The sequence below is a fragment of the Montipora foliosa genome, chromosome 5, assembly GCF_036669935.1.
Source record: "Montipora foliosa isolate CH-2021 chromosome 5, ASM3666993v2, whole genome shotgun sequence".
Classification (NCBI taxonomy): domain Eukaryota; kingdom Metazoa; phylum Cnidaria; class Anthozoa; order Scleractinia; family Acroporidae; genus Montipora; species Montipora foliosa.
The window spans coordinates 9,484,288-9,507,500 of NC_090873.1; the positions used below are offsets into that span (position 1 = coordinate 9,484,288).

Sequence of the window (23,213 nt, forward strand, 5' to 3'; positions counted from 1 at the left end):
ACTTCACGTCACAACAAAAACAAGAAACATAACTGTAACTGAAGTAAGGTGCAATGCTCTCCAGCAAATTACCTTTTTAACAAGATTCATAGCGCAAAGCTTTGGTATTTTCTGTGGGGTCAAAGAGCAAGAGCACTTATATTTGTAGTTGTCAGATACCCTAAGTGTAGGGATGGTATATATGGGATCTCGTTCTTGAAGATCCTAGGTATTAACGGACTCTGAGTATGAACACGCTTCACTTGGGTAACGAAAGATCACAAAGGGAAGTAGTTCAAACTGTTTCGAGAAAACAATATAGAAGAAAACTATTTACTGTAACACATACAGCTGTAGCTGCCAACCACAAGACTTAAAATTGGGAAGAAAAATTATGCAAACGTTCTCGCATTTAAGTACATGAGGTTTCTCCCCAAATCCTATTATACGCCCCATTTCTTCCAATTTTAATCTCCATGATGAAATTTTGTTCGAACAGTCTTCGTTCCCGCTTAATATGCCAAATCAATTCAGCTCATTCAGGTATCTTCGAGAAAACAATTATTTGTCAGTTATTTGTCATATTTTCCATCTACACTACCAAGGAAAACTTATCAAGGAAAAATTTTTCAAGGAAAATTTCCTAGTGTAAATGAGGCTTAAGTCTGTGGCTATGGATGCAGCCTAAGGATGGAGAATTCCAGTAAAGGCAATAAGGACAAGTCCCTAGGAGCAGATAGAATCTATCTTCAGCACTTGCACTCAAGCTGGAAGCTAAGCTTAGCAACAAAACAAGTAACACTGGCAAGAAAATGATCAGTTATCACTCATCAGGTGGGACTAAAAAAAATATACATATATGTTTACTGTAATATAAATGACTACAACTGTTATTGTCAGTGTTTGGAACCGTATTACAATACCAACTGCATCCTTTTTACAACTGCAACACAGGAAATCCCAAGTAATGATCGCCGGTGCGTCTTGCTGTGTTTCTTATTTAAGGACCAGTGAACCGCGAACAGGTGCCGGCCCAGAGTCGATTTCTGATTTGGGATTCAAACAACATAAAGGGGTGTCCGATCGAAACGTAACCTGACAATGAACCGGTCTTTGTATTGTTGATTTTTTTTGAATGATGTCATCGATTTGATGAAATCAACTAAATCCAAATCAAATATGAAACAGTCTTGAGTTGTATATATATATATATCTTTACCGCGTTTTTTGTCTGATTTTGGTTTTTCGATATGGAAAAATACGTGGAAAAACTATGGGGATATTTGTTACCAACACAAACAAATTGAGGATGACAGAAGTTTGGACTCACATCGCTGTTTTATGGTTTAGTTTTGTCTTGGTTACTCAAGCGAGATGCAAAAATCTTCGTAAAAGGAATTCCAGCCTATTAGATACTTTTAATCACAGAATCAAACATACGCGCCTATATCCATTCTGGACCAATAATTTCATCCGAAGCTATATCCATGCTGGAAGAATTGTTCGAAGCGGTGTGGCAGAGGGTTTTACAAAATTTACGGAAAGAATTAAGCGTGAAACTAGCAACAATGGACACAAAACAAAATTAGGACGGAAGGTTTCAACCGCATTACCTCAACCTGCAAAACCATTGCGTGTGGTAGCAACGTCTGCTGTGATAAAAAATCGTCGAAGAAAACCTCCACCTTTAAAAGCAATTCACATCTGGGGAGCCACACCGTTCAACACAGTTCTGCGGAATCTTCAAATGTTGAATGCCAAAATTCAAAAGCAAGGTGGAGCTGTCAAGAGATTATTTCTTCCTGTTCAAATCCAACGAACGCAATTTTTAAATTCTCTTAGTAAACAATCTGTTCCTAGACAGATGCAGCCCTTCACGCGACCGGACGGCTTCCTCAATGTTAATGGCCCCGGAATAATTCCAGCACCTCTGAGTGGTATTCATTTCCAACAAGGGCCACCGCCACAACCACCACTATTACATTTGCCCGATCCAGTGCGCCGTTTACCTCCAGTTATGCAAATACCGTCGTTTCGTGGCACAGGACCGGGCCAACTTTTGGAGCCGGCTGCCGGTTACGATTTCCATTCTGTTCATGACGACTCACCAGTTCAGGGCATGGAAGCGATGAATGACATGGGACCAACGTCAATAAGTGAAATTACAGCTCCCATTGAAAACAATCCCACGGCTGAAACTCGTGCAATGAGTGAGGAGCCAGCTACAAGGGATCTTACTCCTACTATTGAGTATGATAATGACCCTCAATTCGGGCCTAAGAGCTTTGAGACAACTCCAAATTTTGAAACTCCAAGTGGCGTGTTTGGCCCACCGCCACCACCAGTTTCATGGCTGGCTGGTGAAATCCACGAAGAAGTCAACAGACACGTTAAAAAAGGTAAAACTTTAATCTTGATTCATCAGTCTCTTTGAAATGCTGGCAATAAACCACTACGAAACTTCACCACCTCTATTTTTTCAAAGTAAGTCCAAGAGCAACGTCATTTTCATAAAAATATATATTTCGGTGTTCAAAAGAAGAGGTAGTTATAATTACCATCCCAAAATTCCTCAATCGGACTAACTTTGCAAAAGAAGCTGAAGTAAGATCAAAAATGGAAATTTATCTTTCCGTACATGACCTCAAATTCCAGTTTAATTTCCACTTACCATTTGAAACGAAAGGTCAAAACGTTGAATTCAGTTTTATCCTACAGGTGTTTCCAAGGCAAGGTGTAGTCCGAACCCGTGTAAAAACGATGGCAGATGTACAGCTTTTGAAGAGCGCTACGAGTGTGATTGCCCCATCGGATTTATGGGAAAGAACTGTCAGGGTAAGATTAATGCCAATCTTGTAATGTAAGAACTATTGAAACTTAGCAGAGGGCAAGAATAAAATAAATAGCGCACATAAAAACAATGAAAAACGTGTCAGCCATCCAAGCAATCGATCGTGTCATTAAATAATCACATATCTATAAGATCAGTGAAATCAGGTACGTGCATGAAAAAAATAACGACGCCATTTTGGAAAGAGTTTGGACCTTACGTAGAATTGAGGTCTTTAGCTTCATTGTAATGTAAGGAAAATGCTGTCAGACTTTTAGCAGGTGAAGAAAAATCAGTCTAAAATGTCTTGAAAACATTTTTTTTTCAAACTAAATTAAACAATTCCAGACAAGGACACATCTTGAGTTCTAATAACTTTAATCCGTGTAGTAGGTGCCCTGTGGTTTTTTTACGGAGACCCACCCTTTAAGTTATAAACGTGTTTCAGAGTTACAGACTAGATGGCGACAGGTGATGATGACGTTTACAGAACAAAAGCATTTCAGGAATTGCAAAATTATCACAGACTGACGACGTTCTCACCATTCACCGGTTTCTTTCCACTATTTGTGCGATCATGAACTCTTCAGGTTCACGAATGCATAAAAAAAGAGCAGCTTACGAGAGGCCACTTTTTGCCACAAAATGAAACTTGTCGAACATGTTTAGAAGCACGAGTTGTCTTTTCCCAAAACTTCGAGCAAAATTAAACGTACGTACTTAAGATTCCCACATACCCTTAGAAATGCACCTTCGTCAGACAATTTATATCTGCCATTCATTATCAAATTAAATATATGCTCATTTTGTGTAGATGTCAACCACTGTCTTCCAAATCCCTGTAAAAACGAGGGAAACTGTTATGCAACCAGCTATGGCTACCACTGCACATGCGTGAAAGGATTCAAAGGACCAAACTGTGACAGTAAGTGATTTCTGTACGTATGAAACACCTCGCTAGAACCTTGCCAATTTTACGGAAGAGGTGCATGAGGTGGAAAGTAATTCATTCCAGTATGAAGATGAGATATTTCATATTTCGTCTTAGCACTATTCTACTAACCAAAAGATCAATCTGTTGCGCCATCATAAATGTTTTTAACTTTGGGATAGTTTTTTCTTTTTCTTTTTTCCCATGAATTAGAAAGCACTGACTGTCGATTGTTGTGATATATTCATAGTATTCAGCAAGTGTACTTCGAATCCGTGTAAGAATGGAGGAACATGTGAAGATGGCCGGGACTGGTACAAGTGTTCTTGTCTCCCAGGATTTAAAGGAAGCAAATGTGAAGGTAAGTCTGAGATAAATGCACAGAGCGCAAACTTAAAATTGTATGTAGCCGAAAATATCACCGATGAATCAATTCGTTATTAATTTGACTACCGCGCGGAATGTGTTTTGCGGAATGTGTTCCGCTATGGGAAGTTAAGTTTTGCGTGAAAGGCTTTGGCACTTTAGAGCATCGTCTTTTGTTTTCTCCGTTTAGCGTCGTCGGACCGACTCAAATTTTTGGCATTATCAAAAAAAAAAGTTTACGACGTCGCTAAACCATTTTTTCGTCGCATAGGAGTTTTGGTGGTTGAACCTTTTTCCCTCGTTGTCTTAATTTTACAATAACACCAACCTCTTTTTCCCCCATATTGATTTTGGGTTCGTATCTTGTTGTTTCCAGGCTTGACAGCAGTGATGCTGAGGTACCAGGCCTCCTATTCCTGAAACTTCTTGTATTTTTTTTTTTTTTTTATCCCAACCGACCGACCCAACATCAGGAAACGCATTCGACGCTAAACGAGAAAAAAAGGGGGGATGGCCTAAATCAAAAGTACATTTGAGGCACACAGATGGCATTGCATAATACACGAACTCTCTTTACGTATAAAGAACAATAAACAAGGCTCACATTTCTTTCTTCTGTAAAAAGTTTATTCCAGTAGATCGAAATAATAAAATCAAAATAATCTTATATTCCAGCCAATCAGAAACCTAAGAAGAAATTTCAGACTACTCCAAGAAAAATACCCTTGAAATCCTAAACTACTCATAATTAGAACACAGATAAGACAGTAAATAACTAGATAATTACCTGTTATTAATTTCAGAGATTAAACTTAGAAAAGATTTCTTGTGACAGTCATGCTTAAAGCAAAAGCAAGCTTTAAATCAGGGTACGAAAGGAAATCACAACATATGTATACCTAGTAAGTAAGAAAAGAAAAACTGATAAAGAAGAAGTCTGATAAAAACTGATAAAGAGGAAGTCAGTTGTCACAGTCATGCTTAAAGCAAAGGCAAGCTTTAAATCAGTGTACGAAAGGAAATCACAACATATGTATACCTACTAAGTAAGAAAAGAAAAACTGATAAGAGGAAGAGTTACTTAGCTACTAAGCATTTTTCTATGTTGCTAAAGGAGCTTTCCCTGTCCTGTTAGTTTTCTTTAGCGATTTTACTGAAATGAAAAAAATCTATTTGATGACTCACGTTGTGATCTTTTTAATTCATATTCTATCCTTGTCCATGAACACAAACTCCAAGAAATGCTAACAAAGGTTGGTTTACAAATGTTAACATATTGCCAGTTGAATAAGGCGTTTGCGTAAACACTGTTAGGGAGGCTCTACTACAAAGAAAACGTAGGAAAATGAGCGTTTGCTTGAAGAATTTAGGTAAATTGTGTAAAAGGTTATAGTAAACGACAAATAAAAAAGCAAGAGGCACACTGTCAAGTCCAGAAAACCAGATTAGGCGTATTAATTAAATTTCAGAATACCAGACCACTGTTGTGTTCTTTTTGGCAGCATTCATATGCATATATTTGGCCGAGTATTCTACAGTTCAGCTGCGGATTCATCTTTGAACAGATAATCAACGAATTATTCTCTCAGAAATGAACGAAGTTAATACTCACATCACTTGCTGTATGAGCGTTCTCATGTCAAATATTTCAATGCTTACAACTGAATCTGTACTGTTGTAATGTGAAAATTCTTGACAAAGCTTTATCTATTTCTTTATTTATTAGCAATTACATGTAACAAAAAATATCACTGTCTCAAAATCGACTTGAGGTGTGAAAATATTTAACACAAAAAATCGTAAAATTTTAAGATAATCAAGTGTCAAAATAACCATTTGCGAACAGTTAAAGCTTACCTTTCGAAATATAGTTGGGTGCCAACAGTTTCTTGCTTTGAATCAGCATGCATTCTTAAATCGGTAGAAAGGCTTGAACTTCTGCTTCATGCGACCGCACTGGTGGATGATGGCAACACCTAACCACTGACCAAAACGGAAAAAGCTCACTCGTTACCAGTCTCTTTCCCTGTACCAAGAAACAAACCTCAAGGCTATTCAGAACATTAATTACTATCTTGGGTTTGATGTGATAGACGGGGACGTTTTTGTGAGGGCTGTTGCTAAACTGTCTCATTAGTCTACTTCCAAGTAAATGTGAGTCTCGACACACTCTGATCAGGAAACAGAAAACGTTTTTCCTTGCAATGTGTAAAACTGAAACATGCAAGAATAGTAGTTAAACTACTGTTAACTATTATTAAAGTTTATAGTATATAGCATTTCTGAAACGTGCATCAAACGTGTTTCTAAATTGTGACTAGTACTGATAAATACACTCAATTTTTAAAAGATCTATGTTTCTATCTTCACCACTAATAATTAAGTGATTTTCTTTTTTACCTATATTGTTTACGAGAACAGAAACTATTTTCTATAACGTTACACAAAAACTATTTTCTTTAAAAGATATAAACGAAAGCGAATGTTCGACAACGACATGAAAAACGCCTGACCTGCCCTGTCCAAAACTGCTTAATTCTGAACAAAACACCGTGGCTTATGCTAATCTTTATATCACAACTAAGTCCCATAAGATACGAAAATATTTTGCTTCATTAGTCCTTTTGTCCATAGATTAACCATTTAAGTTATCTTAATATGATCTGTAATTCAATTTTAGATTTTATGAGATATTTAACTTACATTCATTATTAGGCATTAGTAAATTTTATGAAATCACCTTTACCTATCCTATCCTATCCCATCCCATCCCATACCATCCAATTCATCTATCCAACTAAAAGCACTTTTCATAGTTTTTTGTACTTTCCCATGAAAGAAGCCAATGAGCCCCAGTTCTTGTTTTGTCAGCCACTGACCATTGCTCAAACGGCAATCCTTGCAAAAATGGAGGGACATGCCTAAATGGAGAAAGCAGATTTGAATGCAAGTGCTTACCAGGTTACAACGGATTAGATTGTGGAGGTAATGTTATCTATGTCACCAATACTGAAATTTTCACAATTATTACACAACAAACGTAACTTTTCACATGACAAAAAATCCCGAGAAAAGAATGAGATGTAACAACAAACATTTCGCCATGAAATTTGTGGAATATTGGGATGGCACCTACATGTATGCACCTCTCGAAGGTGACCTGATGTTATGAAATAAAAGAATATTTCGTCGGTCCATTCTAATAGAGCTTAGTTCCTGCGTCGTTTTACTGCAATATTTTAGCTCTCCCTATAAATTAGTTATATATGTTGTATGGAGAGCTTATTTTCTTAGCTTTAAAATGACGTATTGCTTTTCTCATAACTAACATGGAATCCTTTTTGTGCAAAAAAAATCTTTTTGGGGATTTGCATGCAGCTCAGACCGCTGTGAATGAGATAAAGGTTGATAAAGTTTCATCAACGTCGTTCGCTAACCAATCGAAAAAGTGCTGATAGATTTGCGTTGCATGAAACTTTCGGAAATATTGTTTGGGAAAGTTTTTAGTAAAATGGCCAGAATCGAAAGCGACTGACTGTTAATATTGCTTGTAGATGTGGATGTGTGCTACTCAAATCCATGTCAGAACTCCGGAACGTGTCATAACACTGGTGCTGGGCAGTTTATTTGTCAGTGTTTAATAACATTTCGAGGGATCACATGTGAAGGTAGGTTAACTTTGCACCGTGTACTGTATTCGAAAGAGATGGGGTGGCATATTTTCGTAAATTAAGCATATCTTCAGTGCGCGTTGACGTCAAGATAATGAAATGCGGGGAACATTTAAAACATGGAAATCTACAACCAATAACCACGTTTTTCATGTTTTCCCATCGAGATCCTAAGATATTACAAGTCAGAAGCTTGCTACACCACTATGCCCCAATTGTCCCAACAGGTAATCGGTTCGAAAGATCATATAGCTTGATCTTCGATCAATAAAAGGTTCGACTACTCAGAATGAAGCACCGCCATCTAATGTAGTTAATGCCTTTGACCTTTTTTTTACAGAGAAGATCCCAAAATGTGAGTCGCAACCATGTCAAAATGGAGGAACTTGTGTAGAAAATGATCGAGAAGAGGAAGGATTTTACTGCAAATGTCTTGAAAAATATCAAGGGAAGCACTGCCAAGGTAAGACATCACATTCATTTAAAAGGCGAAGTACTTATTGCAAGTAAATTATACATGACCATATCGGACAGCGCGTACAACAGGGTCGTAACGAGGTAGATGGGATCAGGGATCAAAGGCCTGAAAAGGGCCGGGATCAGGGATCGCCGCCCTGGGATCTGTAACCACAACGCGTGGGATCGGGATCAGGGATCAGGGATCAAAAACCAAATTTTTGTGGGTTCAGTGATCAACATTCTCATAATTTTTGGGATCAGGGATCAAGATTTTGGGTAAAAATATGGGATTAGTTACGAAAAATATACCTCGTCACGACTCTGGTATAACGTCAACATTTGTATCCGCTATCTTGTTAAGGATATCAATATCAACATGTGAGAGTTTCTCTGTGACAATTTTTGTTGGGCAAAGCATCCAGATCAACTCTCTGTTTGCAATGCCGAACTTTCTCAAAGGTGATTCTGAACAATAGGAAAAAATAGTTACCGACCTTCTTAAAGAACAAACCAGTAACTGTTGCGACTAGAAACAAATTCACTCGAAAAAAGTTGGTATTTGCATGTCAACCTACAGCAAAAACAACAATTGTAGCAAGTGAACACAGTTGTCCTGGGGTACTTGCGTTTAAGGAAAGTTCCCAAGCACGTTTCTTGAAAGGCCAATTTAAAGCAATAATCAAGGTATTGCGTTACTTTGTTCTTGTTTCTTTTCTTTTCTTAGAATTGCAAGGGCCCTGTTCCAAGAACCCATGCTTAAATGAAGGAAAGTGTATTGAAATTGAAGAGACCTTTAGATGTGTTTGCAAAGATGGATTTAACGGATCGACTTGTGAAGGTGTGTACTATCATCGTGATCACTGTGAAACTAGAATAATGTAATTCAAGATTGACACTGAAACCAGGTTGACAATCGGGAATAGTTCCGAATGCTACTCTGGTTTATCCGATGTCTTCAGTTGAATTGCAACTTTGTAAGCTACCTTCATGGGCGTCGCTCTAGACTATGCCTGGAACGCAACATCTAAAGGCCCGTGCAAACGCTCGCAACAACACGCAACATTGTTGAGCCCAACAATGTTGTCTCTTGTTGCGCGATGTTAGCCGATTTGTGCAAAGGCTGACAACAAGTCACAACATGTTGGATCTTTAGATGAGAATACAAAGGACTCTGGGAAGTTTTCCATCTCCGACGCCATATTGATTTTTTCTTCGCATGTATTTGTGTGGATACGCGGCATGTTGTGCGCGTGCGCCGGGCCAACATTGTTGGATGTGCTGTGCAAACGAACGCAACATTGTTGGACCAGTTTCAAACTTCATCCAACAACTTCCAACAAGTCGCGACAACACGCAACGACACACAACATGGTGTGCAAACGCTCGCAACATGTTGGGCGCAACAATGTTGCGAGCGTTTGCACGGGCCTTAATACCTGTAATGCGAAATTTTCCTACCTGAATTTTGTAGTGTCATCACAGAGAAAAAAAACTTGGGTTAAGGTATGTTCCTGAGGAAACACCAAACGCGCGTGGGAAAAAAAATCACACTATTACCGCTACTGTAATCTACGCCGGCTTTCCACAAGGGTAGGTTATCTCTCTACTTAATTTTTCTGATACGTGTAGTAGTATAGCCCATTGCTATGCTTCAAATCATCTCGGAGATGTATGCCATACTAACACCTTAGAAAAAGCGGTAGTAGCCAGGTACTGTGTCCAAGGCAGGTCCAATCCCAATTCAACTTGAGATTCATCAGTTCAACACTGAATTCACTTGGCAAATGTATATCTTTTTGTTCTTTCGAACTATTTTAATTCTAGTGAAAGTTTTACCTCTCGTTCCATTATGCACTGGTTGCCATAAATATGCAGTTTGCGTAGATGGCAAATGTGCGTGCAAGGCTGGATACTTTGGAAATGGCAATGTATGTGAAGGTATTTATGATTCATGTTCTCTTCCTAAATCGTGTTGATTAAAAAAAAAATAGTTTTGATTCACGACATTGGAACTTTTGTACAAATATAGACAGTCGAGAATACATGAAATGACTTATATTACACCACGGTTGCATGCGCAGTTAAGGGAGTAACTTACCAGTTGCACGGTGAAGTCGGAAGAAAGAATCAAAATTAACAAGAAAAACAAACTCCTTGTTATGCGATGATCATTCTATACATAGTTTCTTAAAGTCCCTCAAACATTTTTCCAAGGTTACTTTATCAAGAGTAGGGACTTCGTCACTTGCTTATCGCTCTGCGCCTCATCTCGCCGTTAATCTCGAGAATTGGTTTGAAATCGATGTTTACTTTGAGACAACTAACAGCTTTAACACGCTGGATAATAAAAAATCTTTTGTTTTCTTTAAACATCATGGTGGCAATAACGTACATGATACTTCATTGTGTGGAGATTTAGTCAATAGAATGTATATGACCTCATCTTTGCCTCTTTTTTAAAGCCTCAGTTTTTTTGCAGAGCCTACAGATTCAAATTATACTATGAATTATGCTAAAAATACCACAAGCCCAATCTTGCCGACGCCAGGAAGAAGTAAGTGTTTTTTTCCCTAACATATGACCTAGCTCCAGTTGATGGAAGCTGGAGTTGGTGACGCCGTGAATCTCTGCTAGTTGGCAAGGTCTAATATTAAATTACTCACTTAGAAACAGATTAACATACTTGATTCTCGGCAATGGTCTTTAAAGTTCAGCAATAAAACTAATTACCTATAGTGGTGATCAATTATGGCTTCAGTTCTTAGTCAAAGTACCACTTTCAGTTCACCCAAATGGTGACATTCCTCTGTCCTTACCCAATGAGAATGAATTTCGATATCTTGTCCGCCGAAGACGTTCTTTTAAAGGACAAACTCTTCCTCAAGAACTTGTTTTACGTCGCTCAGCCAATCATGGTCTGGTTAACAGTGTGCGAGACGATCTACGTGCTTATTCATTCACCCGACTTCCTCGGTCACTTTGTCAGGTTTATTTTCTATATTTGGTTTTCATTTATGCGTTTCATTAATAAAATCATGGCTTCTGTCCAGGTTTTCGCGTTTGCAATATTAATTTCAGTTGTAATGTTTATATTCAACTCGAAAAAAGGATTTTTGCACTTATATAGAGTGTTTTCACACGTGACGTCACGGAGGCCATGTTGGTATCCCTAAACAAAGGAATGGCGGCCATGTTGGTGTCCCCAACTAATCCTCCAGGGAATTAAGCTCTTTCATCACGCCAATGTTTCGGTGGAAAAACAAGGTTACTGATCACGTGAGTGAAAACACTCTATTGGGGGTTTGTCATTTTTGACCTGGAATCACTTGATGTTAAACCTTTCGCAATGACCTTAGATTTGAACCAGCTTACTCTTTACTCCTTAGAACTACCGTTATGAAATAATTTATATCTCTCAACAATAGGTCATTCAAAACGGATGAATAATTAATTAGAGAAACTGCCTATCAGGGGTCCGTTTCTCGAAAGTCCCGAAACGCTTCGGGCTCTTTTCGGGTGTCACAATTCCCTCTGAATCTCACGAACGGAGGGATTTTAAGTCACAAACACCACAAATAGTTCGCTTTTTGTGATTTTCAAAACATGTCAAAAGAACTGCTTGTCCAAACAAGCGCATGTCAGTTTCGTAAATCGCTTCTCGGACCCGAAAAGTTCATGGGACGTTCGAGAAACGGGCTGATAAAACATCACGTATGCATTACCTTAAAAACGACTGACAAATACTCCTTATTAGCTAAAATTCTCTACATAAATCATACTAATAAGGCATAGCTTGTTCTTCTTTTATGTTAAAGTGCCCCTGTGACCAAAAAATCAATTCATATTTTTCTTTGGATTTCAAAACTATGTTAACAAAACGCTAGGTGCCCCACGTTTTAAGCCTTGATTTGAAAAAGACACCTCTTTATTTTAACTGTAATTTTCCTATTTAATGGTCCGCCATTACTAACATTATGTTCTTGAGAGAGCTGGATCGAGGAGAAAATGACGTCAAAGGCTCAATAGTTTAAGAAGTCAATACGTGTGTACGCCGCAGAATTAATATGCAGCACGGGGGCTTTGGGCTTTCAGACTTTTAAACTCACGCTTTGCATATATTAACCTTTGAGGTCCAATCGGTCAGTTTTGAACGTGAGTAATGGCGGACCGTGAAATCCAAAACTTACACTCAAAGTAAACGGCCTTTGGATAAAAATCAAAGCTCAAAATTTTGCCAGTCAGGTGTTAAGCAAACACACCTTCAAAATCTGATAGAAAAAAGGAAGTTGTTTTTTTTGATCACAGGGGCACTTTAATGTTATCCTCCCTGAACTTTTGTTTGGACTCCAGAGGGAGACGCTTTTTGTGGATTTTGAAGCCGTTCAATAAACTCACATGTCGTGCTTTTTGTGGAATGTTTTTGAAGCCATTCAATAAACTCGCGGGTCGTGTTTTATCGAGTTAAGACCACCGGCTTCGCCTCATGGTTTAAACCCAATAAAACACTCCTGTTCGTTTATTAAACGTTGCATAAAATACAAATAATGCTGAATACTTCGCCACTTATTTGCGCAAGAAAGGCGTATTGGATTCTTTTCTGTTGGATACATGTTATATATTTGATAAATTAAAAACACAAACCTCTCATCTAATCTGGAGTTTCTTGTAGCATCCTTCCTCTTTTTGAAAAAAACAAGACGCTGTTCAGCGTTTAAAAATAAGACAACTTTATGCTTTGACGCAGAGTTATAAGATTGAAACTCTAGGCGAGTTAAAGATCAGCCACTTTCAAAAATACCATAACACTCTCTGTTTGTCCCTCCAAAATTATGAATAAGCGTTATTTTTATTTTCTCTTGGGACCAATGTAAGTCCCAAGAGAAAATGATGGAAACAATGCTTATGCGAAATTTTTGAGGGCCAAACAAAGAGTATTATGGTATTTTAAAAGTGGTCCCATTGAAATGGAAGCTCCATGTGCCTCTTTGACGACGAGGTAGCCTGGGATCAATAGGCCACTTTTGAAAATACCATAATCCTCTTTGTTTGTGCCCCGAATTTTGCATAAGCATTGTTTTTGTTTTCTCTTAGGACCATTTTAAGTGCCAAGAGAAACTGGAAGCAATGCTTATGAGAAATTTGGGAGACAAACAAAGAGTATTTTGGTATTTGGCTGCTAATCATGCCACAACGTGCTCGTATTGCACTGCAGCTGTCGCAAATAAAATAATTATTTTTTAGGCTCTTTAGCGATGTTTTTGCACGCCATACTTTGATAGACTCGGTTAACAGACACTATAGCTACTTTGGAAATTATATCAAGATCTAGTGAAAAAAGCGTTGACACCTATAAAAACAGGCCACAATGTGATTTCAGCCATGAAATTAAAACAATGCTATGACATATGTACAGAAATAGCAAAGGTGAGTTGCCTTTTAGGTGTGATATGCAGTATGCAGGGTAGATTTGTTGCCTGCAGTTGAAAGTTTTAACACACAGGGTGTGTTTTTATTATGTTTCTTTCGTAGCACAACTAGTCATGAATAGTTGTCATCCCAACCCTTGTTACAACGGCGGTACTTGTCACAAGAATGATGTTGGATTCGATTGCGAATGTCCTTTGAATTACATTGGTACTTTGTGCAAAGGTGAGATGTAACTTAACCCGTGCGACCCAAGAAACTAAAAAAAAAACCTTTGTTGAAACGTTTTGAGGAGGCTGATTTGTTGTATTCCTCTTTCTCGTTCTTTACTGGAATTATTTGATATCTCTCTATCCCCAGCAATAACGTAGTATATAACCACTTACAACCCTTAATACAATAATTATCTCTGTTGAAGGGTCAACATCAGCTTCCGAATTTCTTTACAGTGGTAAAAATAACATATCAGCCCAGCTGATAAACCCACTTAAAGCGTTAGCCCTTAGTCAGAGCGAATGGGTCATTTAGCTTATGAGTCAGTTCGCTCTGACGAAGAGCTAGCACTCGAAACGCCGGCTTTGGAATTTCTCTACGGTGGTCAATTTACCATATCAACCCAGTTGATAAACCCTTTTCTTTGTTTCATTTCCCCACCGACTCACCACCAGTTTCTTTAGAAACTAAATTGCTATATTTATTTCTAAAGAAACTGTGGTACTGGGTCGGTGGGAAATTGATCTTGTCAAACGAGTTGATAAAGGTCGAATAACCACCGTGAAAGATTTGATATGATCTGACCTGCACTATTCCCTTAAAATACAAGCACTACTCTAGCTCTCTGAGTGGAATATACTACTTCTCTGGTTCCTTCCTGTTAAGCAATACACACCCGTTCCGCTCGATTTGAATCATGGGAAATTTTACTGTCTTTCTACGAAGCTCGTGCAAATCGAGGCAAAGTACTGTTTTGGTCGCCAAGGACGAGAAAGCGAAATCTACAGGATTTAAAAGTGTTCATCATGATCAACTGATGGAGTTTCAGAACACTCAAATATTATAATTTGTGGCAGGTATCAGGCCTTGCTTGAGTAACCCGTGTCAAAATGAAGGAACTTGCATTGATGAAGGACTTCTGGACGACTACGTATGCAAATGCAAGAATGGATACAAGGGTAAAAACTGCGAGGGTAAGTAACGCCTGGAAAGGCACTGTCAAGACAATCTTTCGTTTGAGATTAAAGGGGTAGGGTCACGCTTTTTCAGTCGAACTTCAAACACTAAAAGACGTCTTTGCATCAATGAAGTAGTCTTGTTGCCAATAACCACTGAAGTGCACTGAAGCTATTTTTTGCTGTTTGCAGCCAAGAATGGAGAGGGTGGAAATGGATTAAGACTTGAAAATTGGAGACGGTGTCGGAAAGTCACCAAAAATTAATTCGAATAGCTCTTTGTGCCATAAATATATTTCATATCTTGTCAGCGGGTTGTCGGGTTAATGATGTACCTGTCAGGTGCCCATGCGTAGGGACGAGCAACTCCCATACTAAGCCTACGTCACCGCATTTTTACAGACCATCTGTTTTTGGACTACCTTTGCCGCAAAACAACAAAGGCAGTTTCGGTTCGGTGACGCTATGACGTCAAGATAGTTCCCTGTGATTGGTCATCGGGTTCATGTGGGAGTCTCACTCGCGGGAAATTCAATCTAAAGAGAAATCGGTCGGTGAAAACGCCGTGACAGGAAGACATGGGAGTTGCTCGATCCTGCATGGGTTTCTGACGTGTGAGCTAATGTAATAATTTAGAGTTTGACCCAGTTTTGACCTAAAAACAGCAAATTTAATTTAATTTTTAATTTATTAAGGACTATAAAGCTTAGGCCCAGTCTTATACCCCTTTGATCATACCCTTCGGTCATAGAAACCCTGAGGGACGTAAAAGAACCCACATAAACTTTGCCGAGCTTGGTACGGAGTTCCAGACGTTAGAAGCTAGCTTTCTGTATTGCAAGTTATGTCTCAAAAGCTTAATGGTGTTTAACGTGATCCTCATGCAGAACTACCCCTTGTAGAGCCGCCCTCTGCCCTCAGAAAACTCGGGGAAGGGGTAAGTAAGGACATTTTTTTCTGAGGGGAGAGGGCAAGCTGTAGAAAGGCTAAAAGGACGGACTCTTTTCTGTTCTGAGGACTCTAGGGCCAGGGTTAAGTTAAACAAGTTATCATAATCAAATTGCTACAGTTTATTAACAAAGCAACAGCTTTTCACTGTGGAGGTTCACATTGAGAGCTGACTCAACTCAATTTTACAATGATTTCCATAATCGCTGCTACTCCTACACCAGAATGTTTTGACCCGCGTTTCTAAAGAGGTCAGCAATTGCTGACGTGTAGAATGGCATTCCGTCTTCAATTGATTTGTGTTGGTACAAATATTCTTGTCAAACTACAGACGCTGGGGTCTGTGAGCCGAACCCTTGTCACAATGGAGGAACGTGCCAGCAAAAGAGAAGCTCGTACGTCTGCCAATGCAATGAAAGATTTGAAGGCTCAACCTGTGCAGGTGAGGACTGTCTAAAAAGGCCCGTTCTTTTTTGCTCTATGCCTTGCTCGTGGCTTTCCAATATAGCCTTAATGATCGTGGAGATTGCTCCATTAAAGACTAACCATTCACACACAGGCAGGAAGGAGGAAAAAAAGGGCAACCCGGCTTTTTGTGGTTTTTCTATGAAATCAGATGTGACTTGGGCTATTAGCGTATGAAGAATAAAGTATTAAAACGGCCTATTAAACACTCAAGATTGCTTTAGATAGAATTGTAACCAGCCTGCGTTTAATAGGGGGAAATGATCAAGTTAGTATTCTCGGGGAGTTGTTACTAGAAGGAAAGAATAATAGCACTCGACTAAGGTATTTCGGCTTGTAATATATTTGAGTTTTACTCACTTGAATCATCGTAACGCCTATAAGTATATATTTGATTTGCGTTAATTTGTTCACTTCAGTTTACAGTATCCCCAATTACTGCCTAAATAATGATAAAGTTCCTTTCGTCACCCTGGCGTTTATAGCGACCTGACACGTAGCCACAAGTAAGAATATATAACGATACAATAGCAAAATACAATAAGAGTTACATGTGAGTGCTATTGCGATTAGCTTTCCATAATTGTAATTTACACCATAAAGGCAACATTCACATGTTTAACTACGTATTGCAAAATTAAAAAAAAATGGCAATTCTTAAAATTGTTGTTCCTCTCTTTATACTCAACTTCAGACATCCTTGCCTTGATGACGTTGTTGTTTAGTTACATATTAAAGATCCAGAGAATGATTTATTCACTGATGAACGTTGTTGGTTACTTTTATTGTCCTCTTTGTTTTCAGAGGACAAATGTGCTAAGTGTGATGTTCATGCGCACTGCGAGACTGGAAAGTGCGTCTGTGACGTTGGTTTCTATGGAAATGGGATTCGAGGCGAATGTTATCGGGCAGGAGGTGAGTTCAAATGGCACCTACGGCTTTGAGATAGTGTGATGAGAGATTGTAATTTCGTCCATAGCGATATAGAGGCTTGAAAACAGTCGAATGGTAGTAGGGGAACTGATAAATCGCTGTTAAAAAGTAAACAAGAATTAAGCCGAATTATGACGTCGAATTTTTGATACTGAACGGCTAGTCACGGCTCAAAGCAGGATAAAAAAGCAAGAAAAGTAAGATAAAAATGACTGTATTTCTGATAGATGAATTATTTAATTATTTATGTTATAGGGCAACATGACGGACTTCACTTTCGAGCAACAATTCCTTAGCCCAGGAATTTACTGTATGGAGTTTTCTTTTTTCTGTTTCCTTTAGCTTCTAATCCGAGATTTTGTGTTCCAAATCCTTGCCGACATGGTGGATCATGTTACGAAAAGCCAAATGGCCATAGTTGTCAGTGTACATCTGGTTACCAAGGCAATTACTGTGAGCTTTCCATCGGCAACAATGGTAATTCCACGATTATATTCAAAGATTCCTTGCATCAAGATTAGACAAACAAGAACCTGATCTCCACTATGGAAGAATACGAACATCAGCTGATTAATGATAAGTCTTTTTTTTGGATGTGGATGCATTCACCTTTCCATTTCCGTATAACCTAGATTCGTCTTGATCACTTGTGTGGCTTTCACTAATTTAGGGCGTTGGTTACCCCAAAAAACGAGGATCATACCAATTGGAAGATCCTAGAATGTGTATGAACCAACAGACGCAAATTTTCCGTCTCTTGATTTGATTATATGGGAGAAGTTTACCCTTGGTCTTTCAACTGATGACAAAACGTTCATTATTTGTTTATCACTCAAGAGGTCGACCGAAGTCGAAGGCAAGACGATGGCTCCTTTTTTCTTTAACTTCAACCATGCTTTACGGCTTCTATCGTAAGTTACAGCAGGTGTGGGTGCTACTCCAATGCCGCTGGTCAGCAATTGTTGTATCTTTCGTTACACAAATGTTGAACTGTGTATCGCATTATGCTAAGTGCTAAAAGAGGCTATTCATTATGTGAAACATTGTTGAACGACGTTGAACAAAAAATAGACAAGATCTATTCTTTTCCACAATTTACCATTACTTCCACGGTGTATTAGTAGTTTTCCAGTCGTAAGACATTACTTGATCCCAAAAATGTTATATTAACAAGCTGAGATGTTACAAAAATAGAACGATGGGACGTACGTTTGCCCAAAGAATCCCAGCGCTAGAGATGTAGCCCCCAAGAAGTCAATTGCTTTTCTCTTCTTTAGCAGGAGCAGCCCCAACGCAAAGACCCCCTGATCCTTGTGCTGGTTACCCCTGTTTGAACGATGGAAGATGTGTTCCGAAAGGAAAGAAATTCCAGTGCATGTGCCTGAAAGGATTTCAAGGAGCAACGTGTGAACAGAGATGTAATTGGATTTTTGTTTGAAGAAATAGCAAGCCTGTAAACCTGCATGGTACTTAGCCGCAGTGGAAGGAGTTGGTCCAAAGGGGGAATGATGGTTAAAGAATGATCCTTATTTGGGATTCGTATGACTTTCTTGTCTCATCTAAACGTAAATTTTGTTGCAATAAGCTCGTGAGATTGTGTATGGAAGGATATACTAGAAATACATAGAATATGATTAAGACACAAACTGAGAGTTGAGACGTTTGAGGAGAACTAGGAAACACCGAAGACAAATCTAGTTGGTGGGATGAGCAGTATATGAGCCCGAATAATCCACAGACACCCTTAGTAACCAATGAGTTTCGAGACCTCGTTAACCAACAAGTGTTAAGTCCGTTATTAGTAGTGTAGCATGCTTCAAGCAACGTCAGCATCCATTGGGAAACCTTGCTCCTCAAGACGAGAAAATAGACAATTAAAGAAAGGGTATGTTTTGAATTTTCTTGCCTTTAGCAAAGTCCTACTGCCACCCAAATCCCTGTCTCCACGGTGGATCGTGCACGGAAGCTACAGACGGGTATTCTTGCCGATGCATTGGATCCTACAGAGGAACGAACTGTGAAGGTATTTTGTTTCTCATAAACAGTCATGGGAGATCTTTACTGTGGTCAATGGGCACGTTTCCAAAAGTAACACACTTGTCAAGATGTTACTCAGCCTAAAAAAATGTGTCTTTCCAAAAGTCACCTTTGGCATCTTTACATTTAACACTGACCCACTAAAGGTGTTTTCGTTGCTGAACGCAGTTTTCCTTCGCTAGCACACTTTAATGTTGAGAGTATATGTTTTTCTGATTTACTTCATTTCTTCCCGGCAGTGGATGATTGTGATCAGTGTGATATTCACGCCATTTGTGTCCAAGGAGCCTGTAGATGCAGGGTTGGATTCAAAGGTGATGGCTTCCAATGCGAAAAACGTGAGTCAACATGAGCAGATGCATCTTATTTACCCAGAGAGCAGACAGTGTTAGCTTCGATCAATCAATTACTTATAGTCGTTGCGTAGGATGAGGCTAATGTACGAAATGCATGGCCGTTAAAATCAATAAAAAGAAAATACAATAACAAATGTATAAAATAATTAATAAATTACGGATAGAAAGTATACAAGTCCTAATGGGTAAAAAAAAAAACATCAATGAAGTGCCTAATATAAGATAAAAACCTAAGAAATACAATAATTACATTTACAGCTGGCCTTAAAATTCAAGAAGTTAAATGTTCTCAATTTCTTACGAAAGTCACTAAAATGTTTATTCGAGGTTGCCACGCGTTCTTGTAATATCATTTACCTTTCCATCAATATCTTGTTCAAATTGATAGAGACAGTTAACAACAATAAGTAATTCATTCCAAAGGTTCTAACGTCTTAAAATATTGAAAAGATACACCTATATCCAAAATGGCCACCATTTAAATATTCTTTTGTTTTAATTCAAATTAGCCTCTGATGTTTGATGCCTTAAAATTCACAAGAAATTTTACATTGAACGAGGCATCAAGGTCTCCTTTGAATAAAAACAAAAGAATATCTAAATGGTGGCCACTTTGGAAAAAGGTGTATGCTAATAAAACAGAGTCCATGTTTCAGTTTGTGATGGTCGTATTTAAATCTTTAGTAAAAAGATGCCGTCGATGCAGTCCAAATGCAACGTGTATAAATGATGAATGCGTGTGCAAGCCGGGATTCATTGGAAATGGAAAACATTGCCAAAGTGAGAACAGTGCTTAGCCATTCAAGTTTGATCATAAGTGATTTGCAAGCAATCTCTAGAGACAGATATAACAATCGTGTAGTACAATTGGTGCGAACTTAATTTCAAGCAGGTCTTGTTGATGAGATTAATCTCTTCATATTTAACACACAAATTTCGCTCCTTGGTGCCCTATGAAGAGCAAAACTGGCGATCATTTCACTAATGAGTGAGTGCGGGAAATCAGAATGAAAAGCAGTTTTTGGTGTCATGCTGGAGATATATCGATGCCAATGTCATTCACATGACATATCTTGTGGGGCCAAATTGATGGAAAATCTTGACTCTTTCATGCTGTTTAACTTTCATAAGTTTAGAGGTAACTTAGCAAAAGATCACCACCCCTGAGCTAATGGACGGGAACCGAGTTTCATGGGACGTTTGATTAAAGCAGGGAAAGTCTGCGCCTTGGAAAAGAAATGACATTCTCGTATATTTGCAAAAAAAACTCATTCAAGCTTTCTTCCACTCCATCACATATTGAAACTGGTGCAAATTTTAAAATTAAAAAAATGTTCCTCCAACCCACTCCATACATATTCGCTTAAATCACGTATATTCAGGGACAACAAGTTTGAGCCTAGCAAAGAACCAATTGCTACACAAGACTAATATTCCAATATTGGTTAATTCATAGAGGACGACTGTAAAGGCTGCCCATCTCATTCCCACTGTGTTCGTGGGATCTGTATCTGTGTACCTGGATTCTACTTCAATGGCCATCGATGTGTTGGTAAGTAGGCTTACCACAGCCACGATGACGAGGTTTAAGGTTCCGTCCATTTAGTATTCTGATTTAAACCTTACGACGTTATTACGAAGCGCATCCATAATACGAAACAAAATTGTTTAATTTGTTCGTTTTTTGGCGACATGATCATATACCTTGTGATAAAGCATGCGGGAAAACGCCATCTCCTGCTTGCTGACTAAGCTTGGCCTATGAGATTCAATGGTGAATTTAACTTAGTTAGAATCATTAAATTCTCTTTGCAGCCGCTGTGCATGTACCTTAGATGATATCACGAAGCTGGCCTTCTGACGTTTTCATGTTCTTCCTGTTTCCAAAGCCGCCATGCCAAAGCCACCGACAACACGGCATTGTCCAACAGAGTGTGCTCAAAAATCTCCATGTGGAACAGGATGTCCCAGTCAGTGCTGTCAAGCCCCTAAACACCCCAAAGTGCAGACGTGTCCGACTTATTGTAGCCTCAATTGCCGTCCACCGTGCCCCAACCATTGCTGCAATGTGGTGCAACCATCCTATCAACCTATATGCCCATCAAACTGCCAAAATAGTTGTCATCAAATGTGTCCAACACATTGCTGCACAGCCTCCACGCCATCCTCAGCGCTATGTCCAAGTAGCTGTAAAGATTCATGTGACTCCTCGTGTCCAAGCCACTGCTGCAGAACTCCTTCACTTTCCACAGTTGCAATGCTACAGCCAACGTGCAATCCGATTTGTCACACCAATTGTCTTTCATCGTGTCCAAAGGAATGCTGCAAGATCACAATTGCCCCCATATCGCTTTGTCCCTCTCACTGCAAAATAATTTGTGTTCCTTCTTGCCCTAGTTATTGCTGCTCTTCGAAACAGCTTCCATCCCAGCAACCAACACCATATCTAGAATTATGTCCGACGTTTTGCAGCTCAAGCTGCAATAATTTATGTCCCAAATTTTGCTGCAAGGTGACTCTACTTCCTTCTATTCCCTGTCCAAGCACTTGCTCAACATACTGTCATCCACCTTGCCCGCAGAATTGCTGCCAGAGACCATTTCTTCCAGATTCGTCAGCATCAGCAGCGAAAGCCTGTCCAGAACAATGTGAAAACCATTGTGGTATCACTTGTCCATTGGAGTGTTGTCAGGGTCTTACCAAACTCGAGCAGCCTATCGTGCACGGCACACCTGCAGTCCAGACGTCACTATGGAATGAGCCAATTACTTTGACTGGGAACGTTACAACCTCACCTTCGACAACTTTTCCATGTCCTGATTTCTGCTCTTCCCTTTGCAATAGGGAGTGTCCCCAGTATTGCTGCAAAACGTCACCGCGTCCATTCTTGTTTTCGTCCCCTGCTAAATCCGTCTCTCCAGTGGGAAGATCTTTGAAGACCCAAGATTCCGATTACAAGTCCAAAGTTTTGCTCCATCTTTCAAAGTTGTTGTCTAGCCCTTTACAATTTTGCGACCCATTGTGCTTTCTTAATTGCTCAGAAACCTGTCCCAGAACGTGTTGCGATGTAAGGAGGAAAAGAAAAATGTACATTTTTAAACGAAAGAAAAAGACACAAATTTCATCTATAAATTAGACAGACAAAAGGCAAATAAATCAGTCGAAATAATCGAGGAATACGCGGGAATTGGAAACTGGAAATTCTCTTCCAGCAAAAACCCGTTAAATTATATATCCATGGTGCCTGGTTGGCGCTAATGACAACGCCCTGATTTCACAGGATATTTACGAGAGTATGCATTCTTTAATATTAAGGTGATGCCGAAATAGATACTACTAGATGTATACTGACCGTGGACTGTACCCGATGAATACACTTAGGCTGCAATTGTGAATGTTACTATAACGCCTTTATTCACTTTACAGGTTTTTACTCTAAACAGAGAAAAAGTGTGGACGAGTCAGTATACACGTGTACTTCTATACACAATTCCAAGAGCCAGTTACTAAAATAAAGTTCAACTTACCAGGCGGCCTTCAACAATCTCCATAAAGCTTTCGAGTACTTGGCTGAAGAATCTACAGGCATTTCTTTCAAACTTATCGCTTCAATCTCCATCCCTTAAAATGATATCAACCAAAACT

At 39.0% G+C, this 23,213-nt stretch overlaps 1 protein-coding gene across 1 annotated transcript; it reads left to right on the top strand.

The window, feature by feature from the left end:
• The first annotated feature begins 1,196 nt into the window (after window positions 1-1,196).
• LOC138003578 (fibropellin-1-like) lies at window positions 1,197-21,548 on the top strand. Its single transcript, XM_068849699.1, has 21 exons — window positions 1,197-2,378; window positions 2,698-2,814; window positions 3,624-3,734; window positions 3,991-4,101; window positions 6,978-7,091; window positions 7,661-7,774; window positions 8,118-8,240; window positions 8,961-9,074; window positions 10,061-10,174; window positions 10,716-10,790; window positions 13,766-13,885; window positions 14,731-14,847; window positions 16,109-16,219; window positions 17,047-17,157; window positions 17,518-17,652; window positions 18,453-18,593; window positions 19,088-19,198; window positions 19,452-19,550; window positions 20,253-20,348; window positions 21,025-21,120; window positions 21,384-21,548. Exons 1-21 carry the CDS (start codon window positions 1,253-1,255, stop codon window positions 21,401-21,403), a joined length of 3,276 nt encoding a protein of 1,091 aa, XP_068705800.1. The 5' UTR covers window positions 1,197-1,252; the 3' UTR covers window positions 21,404-21,548.
• The last annotated feature ends 1,665 nt before the right edge of the window (window positions 21,549-23,213 follow it).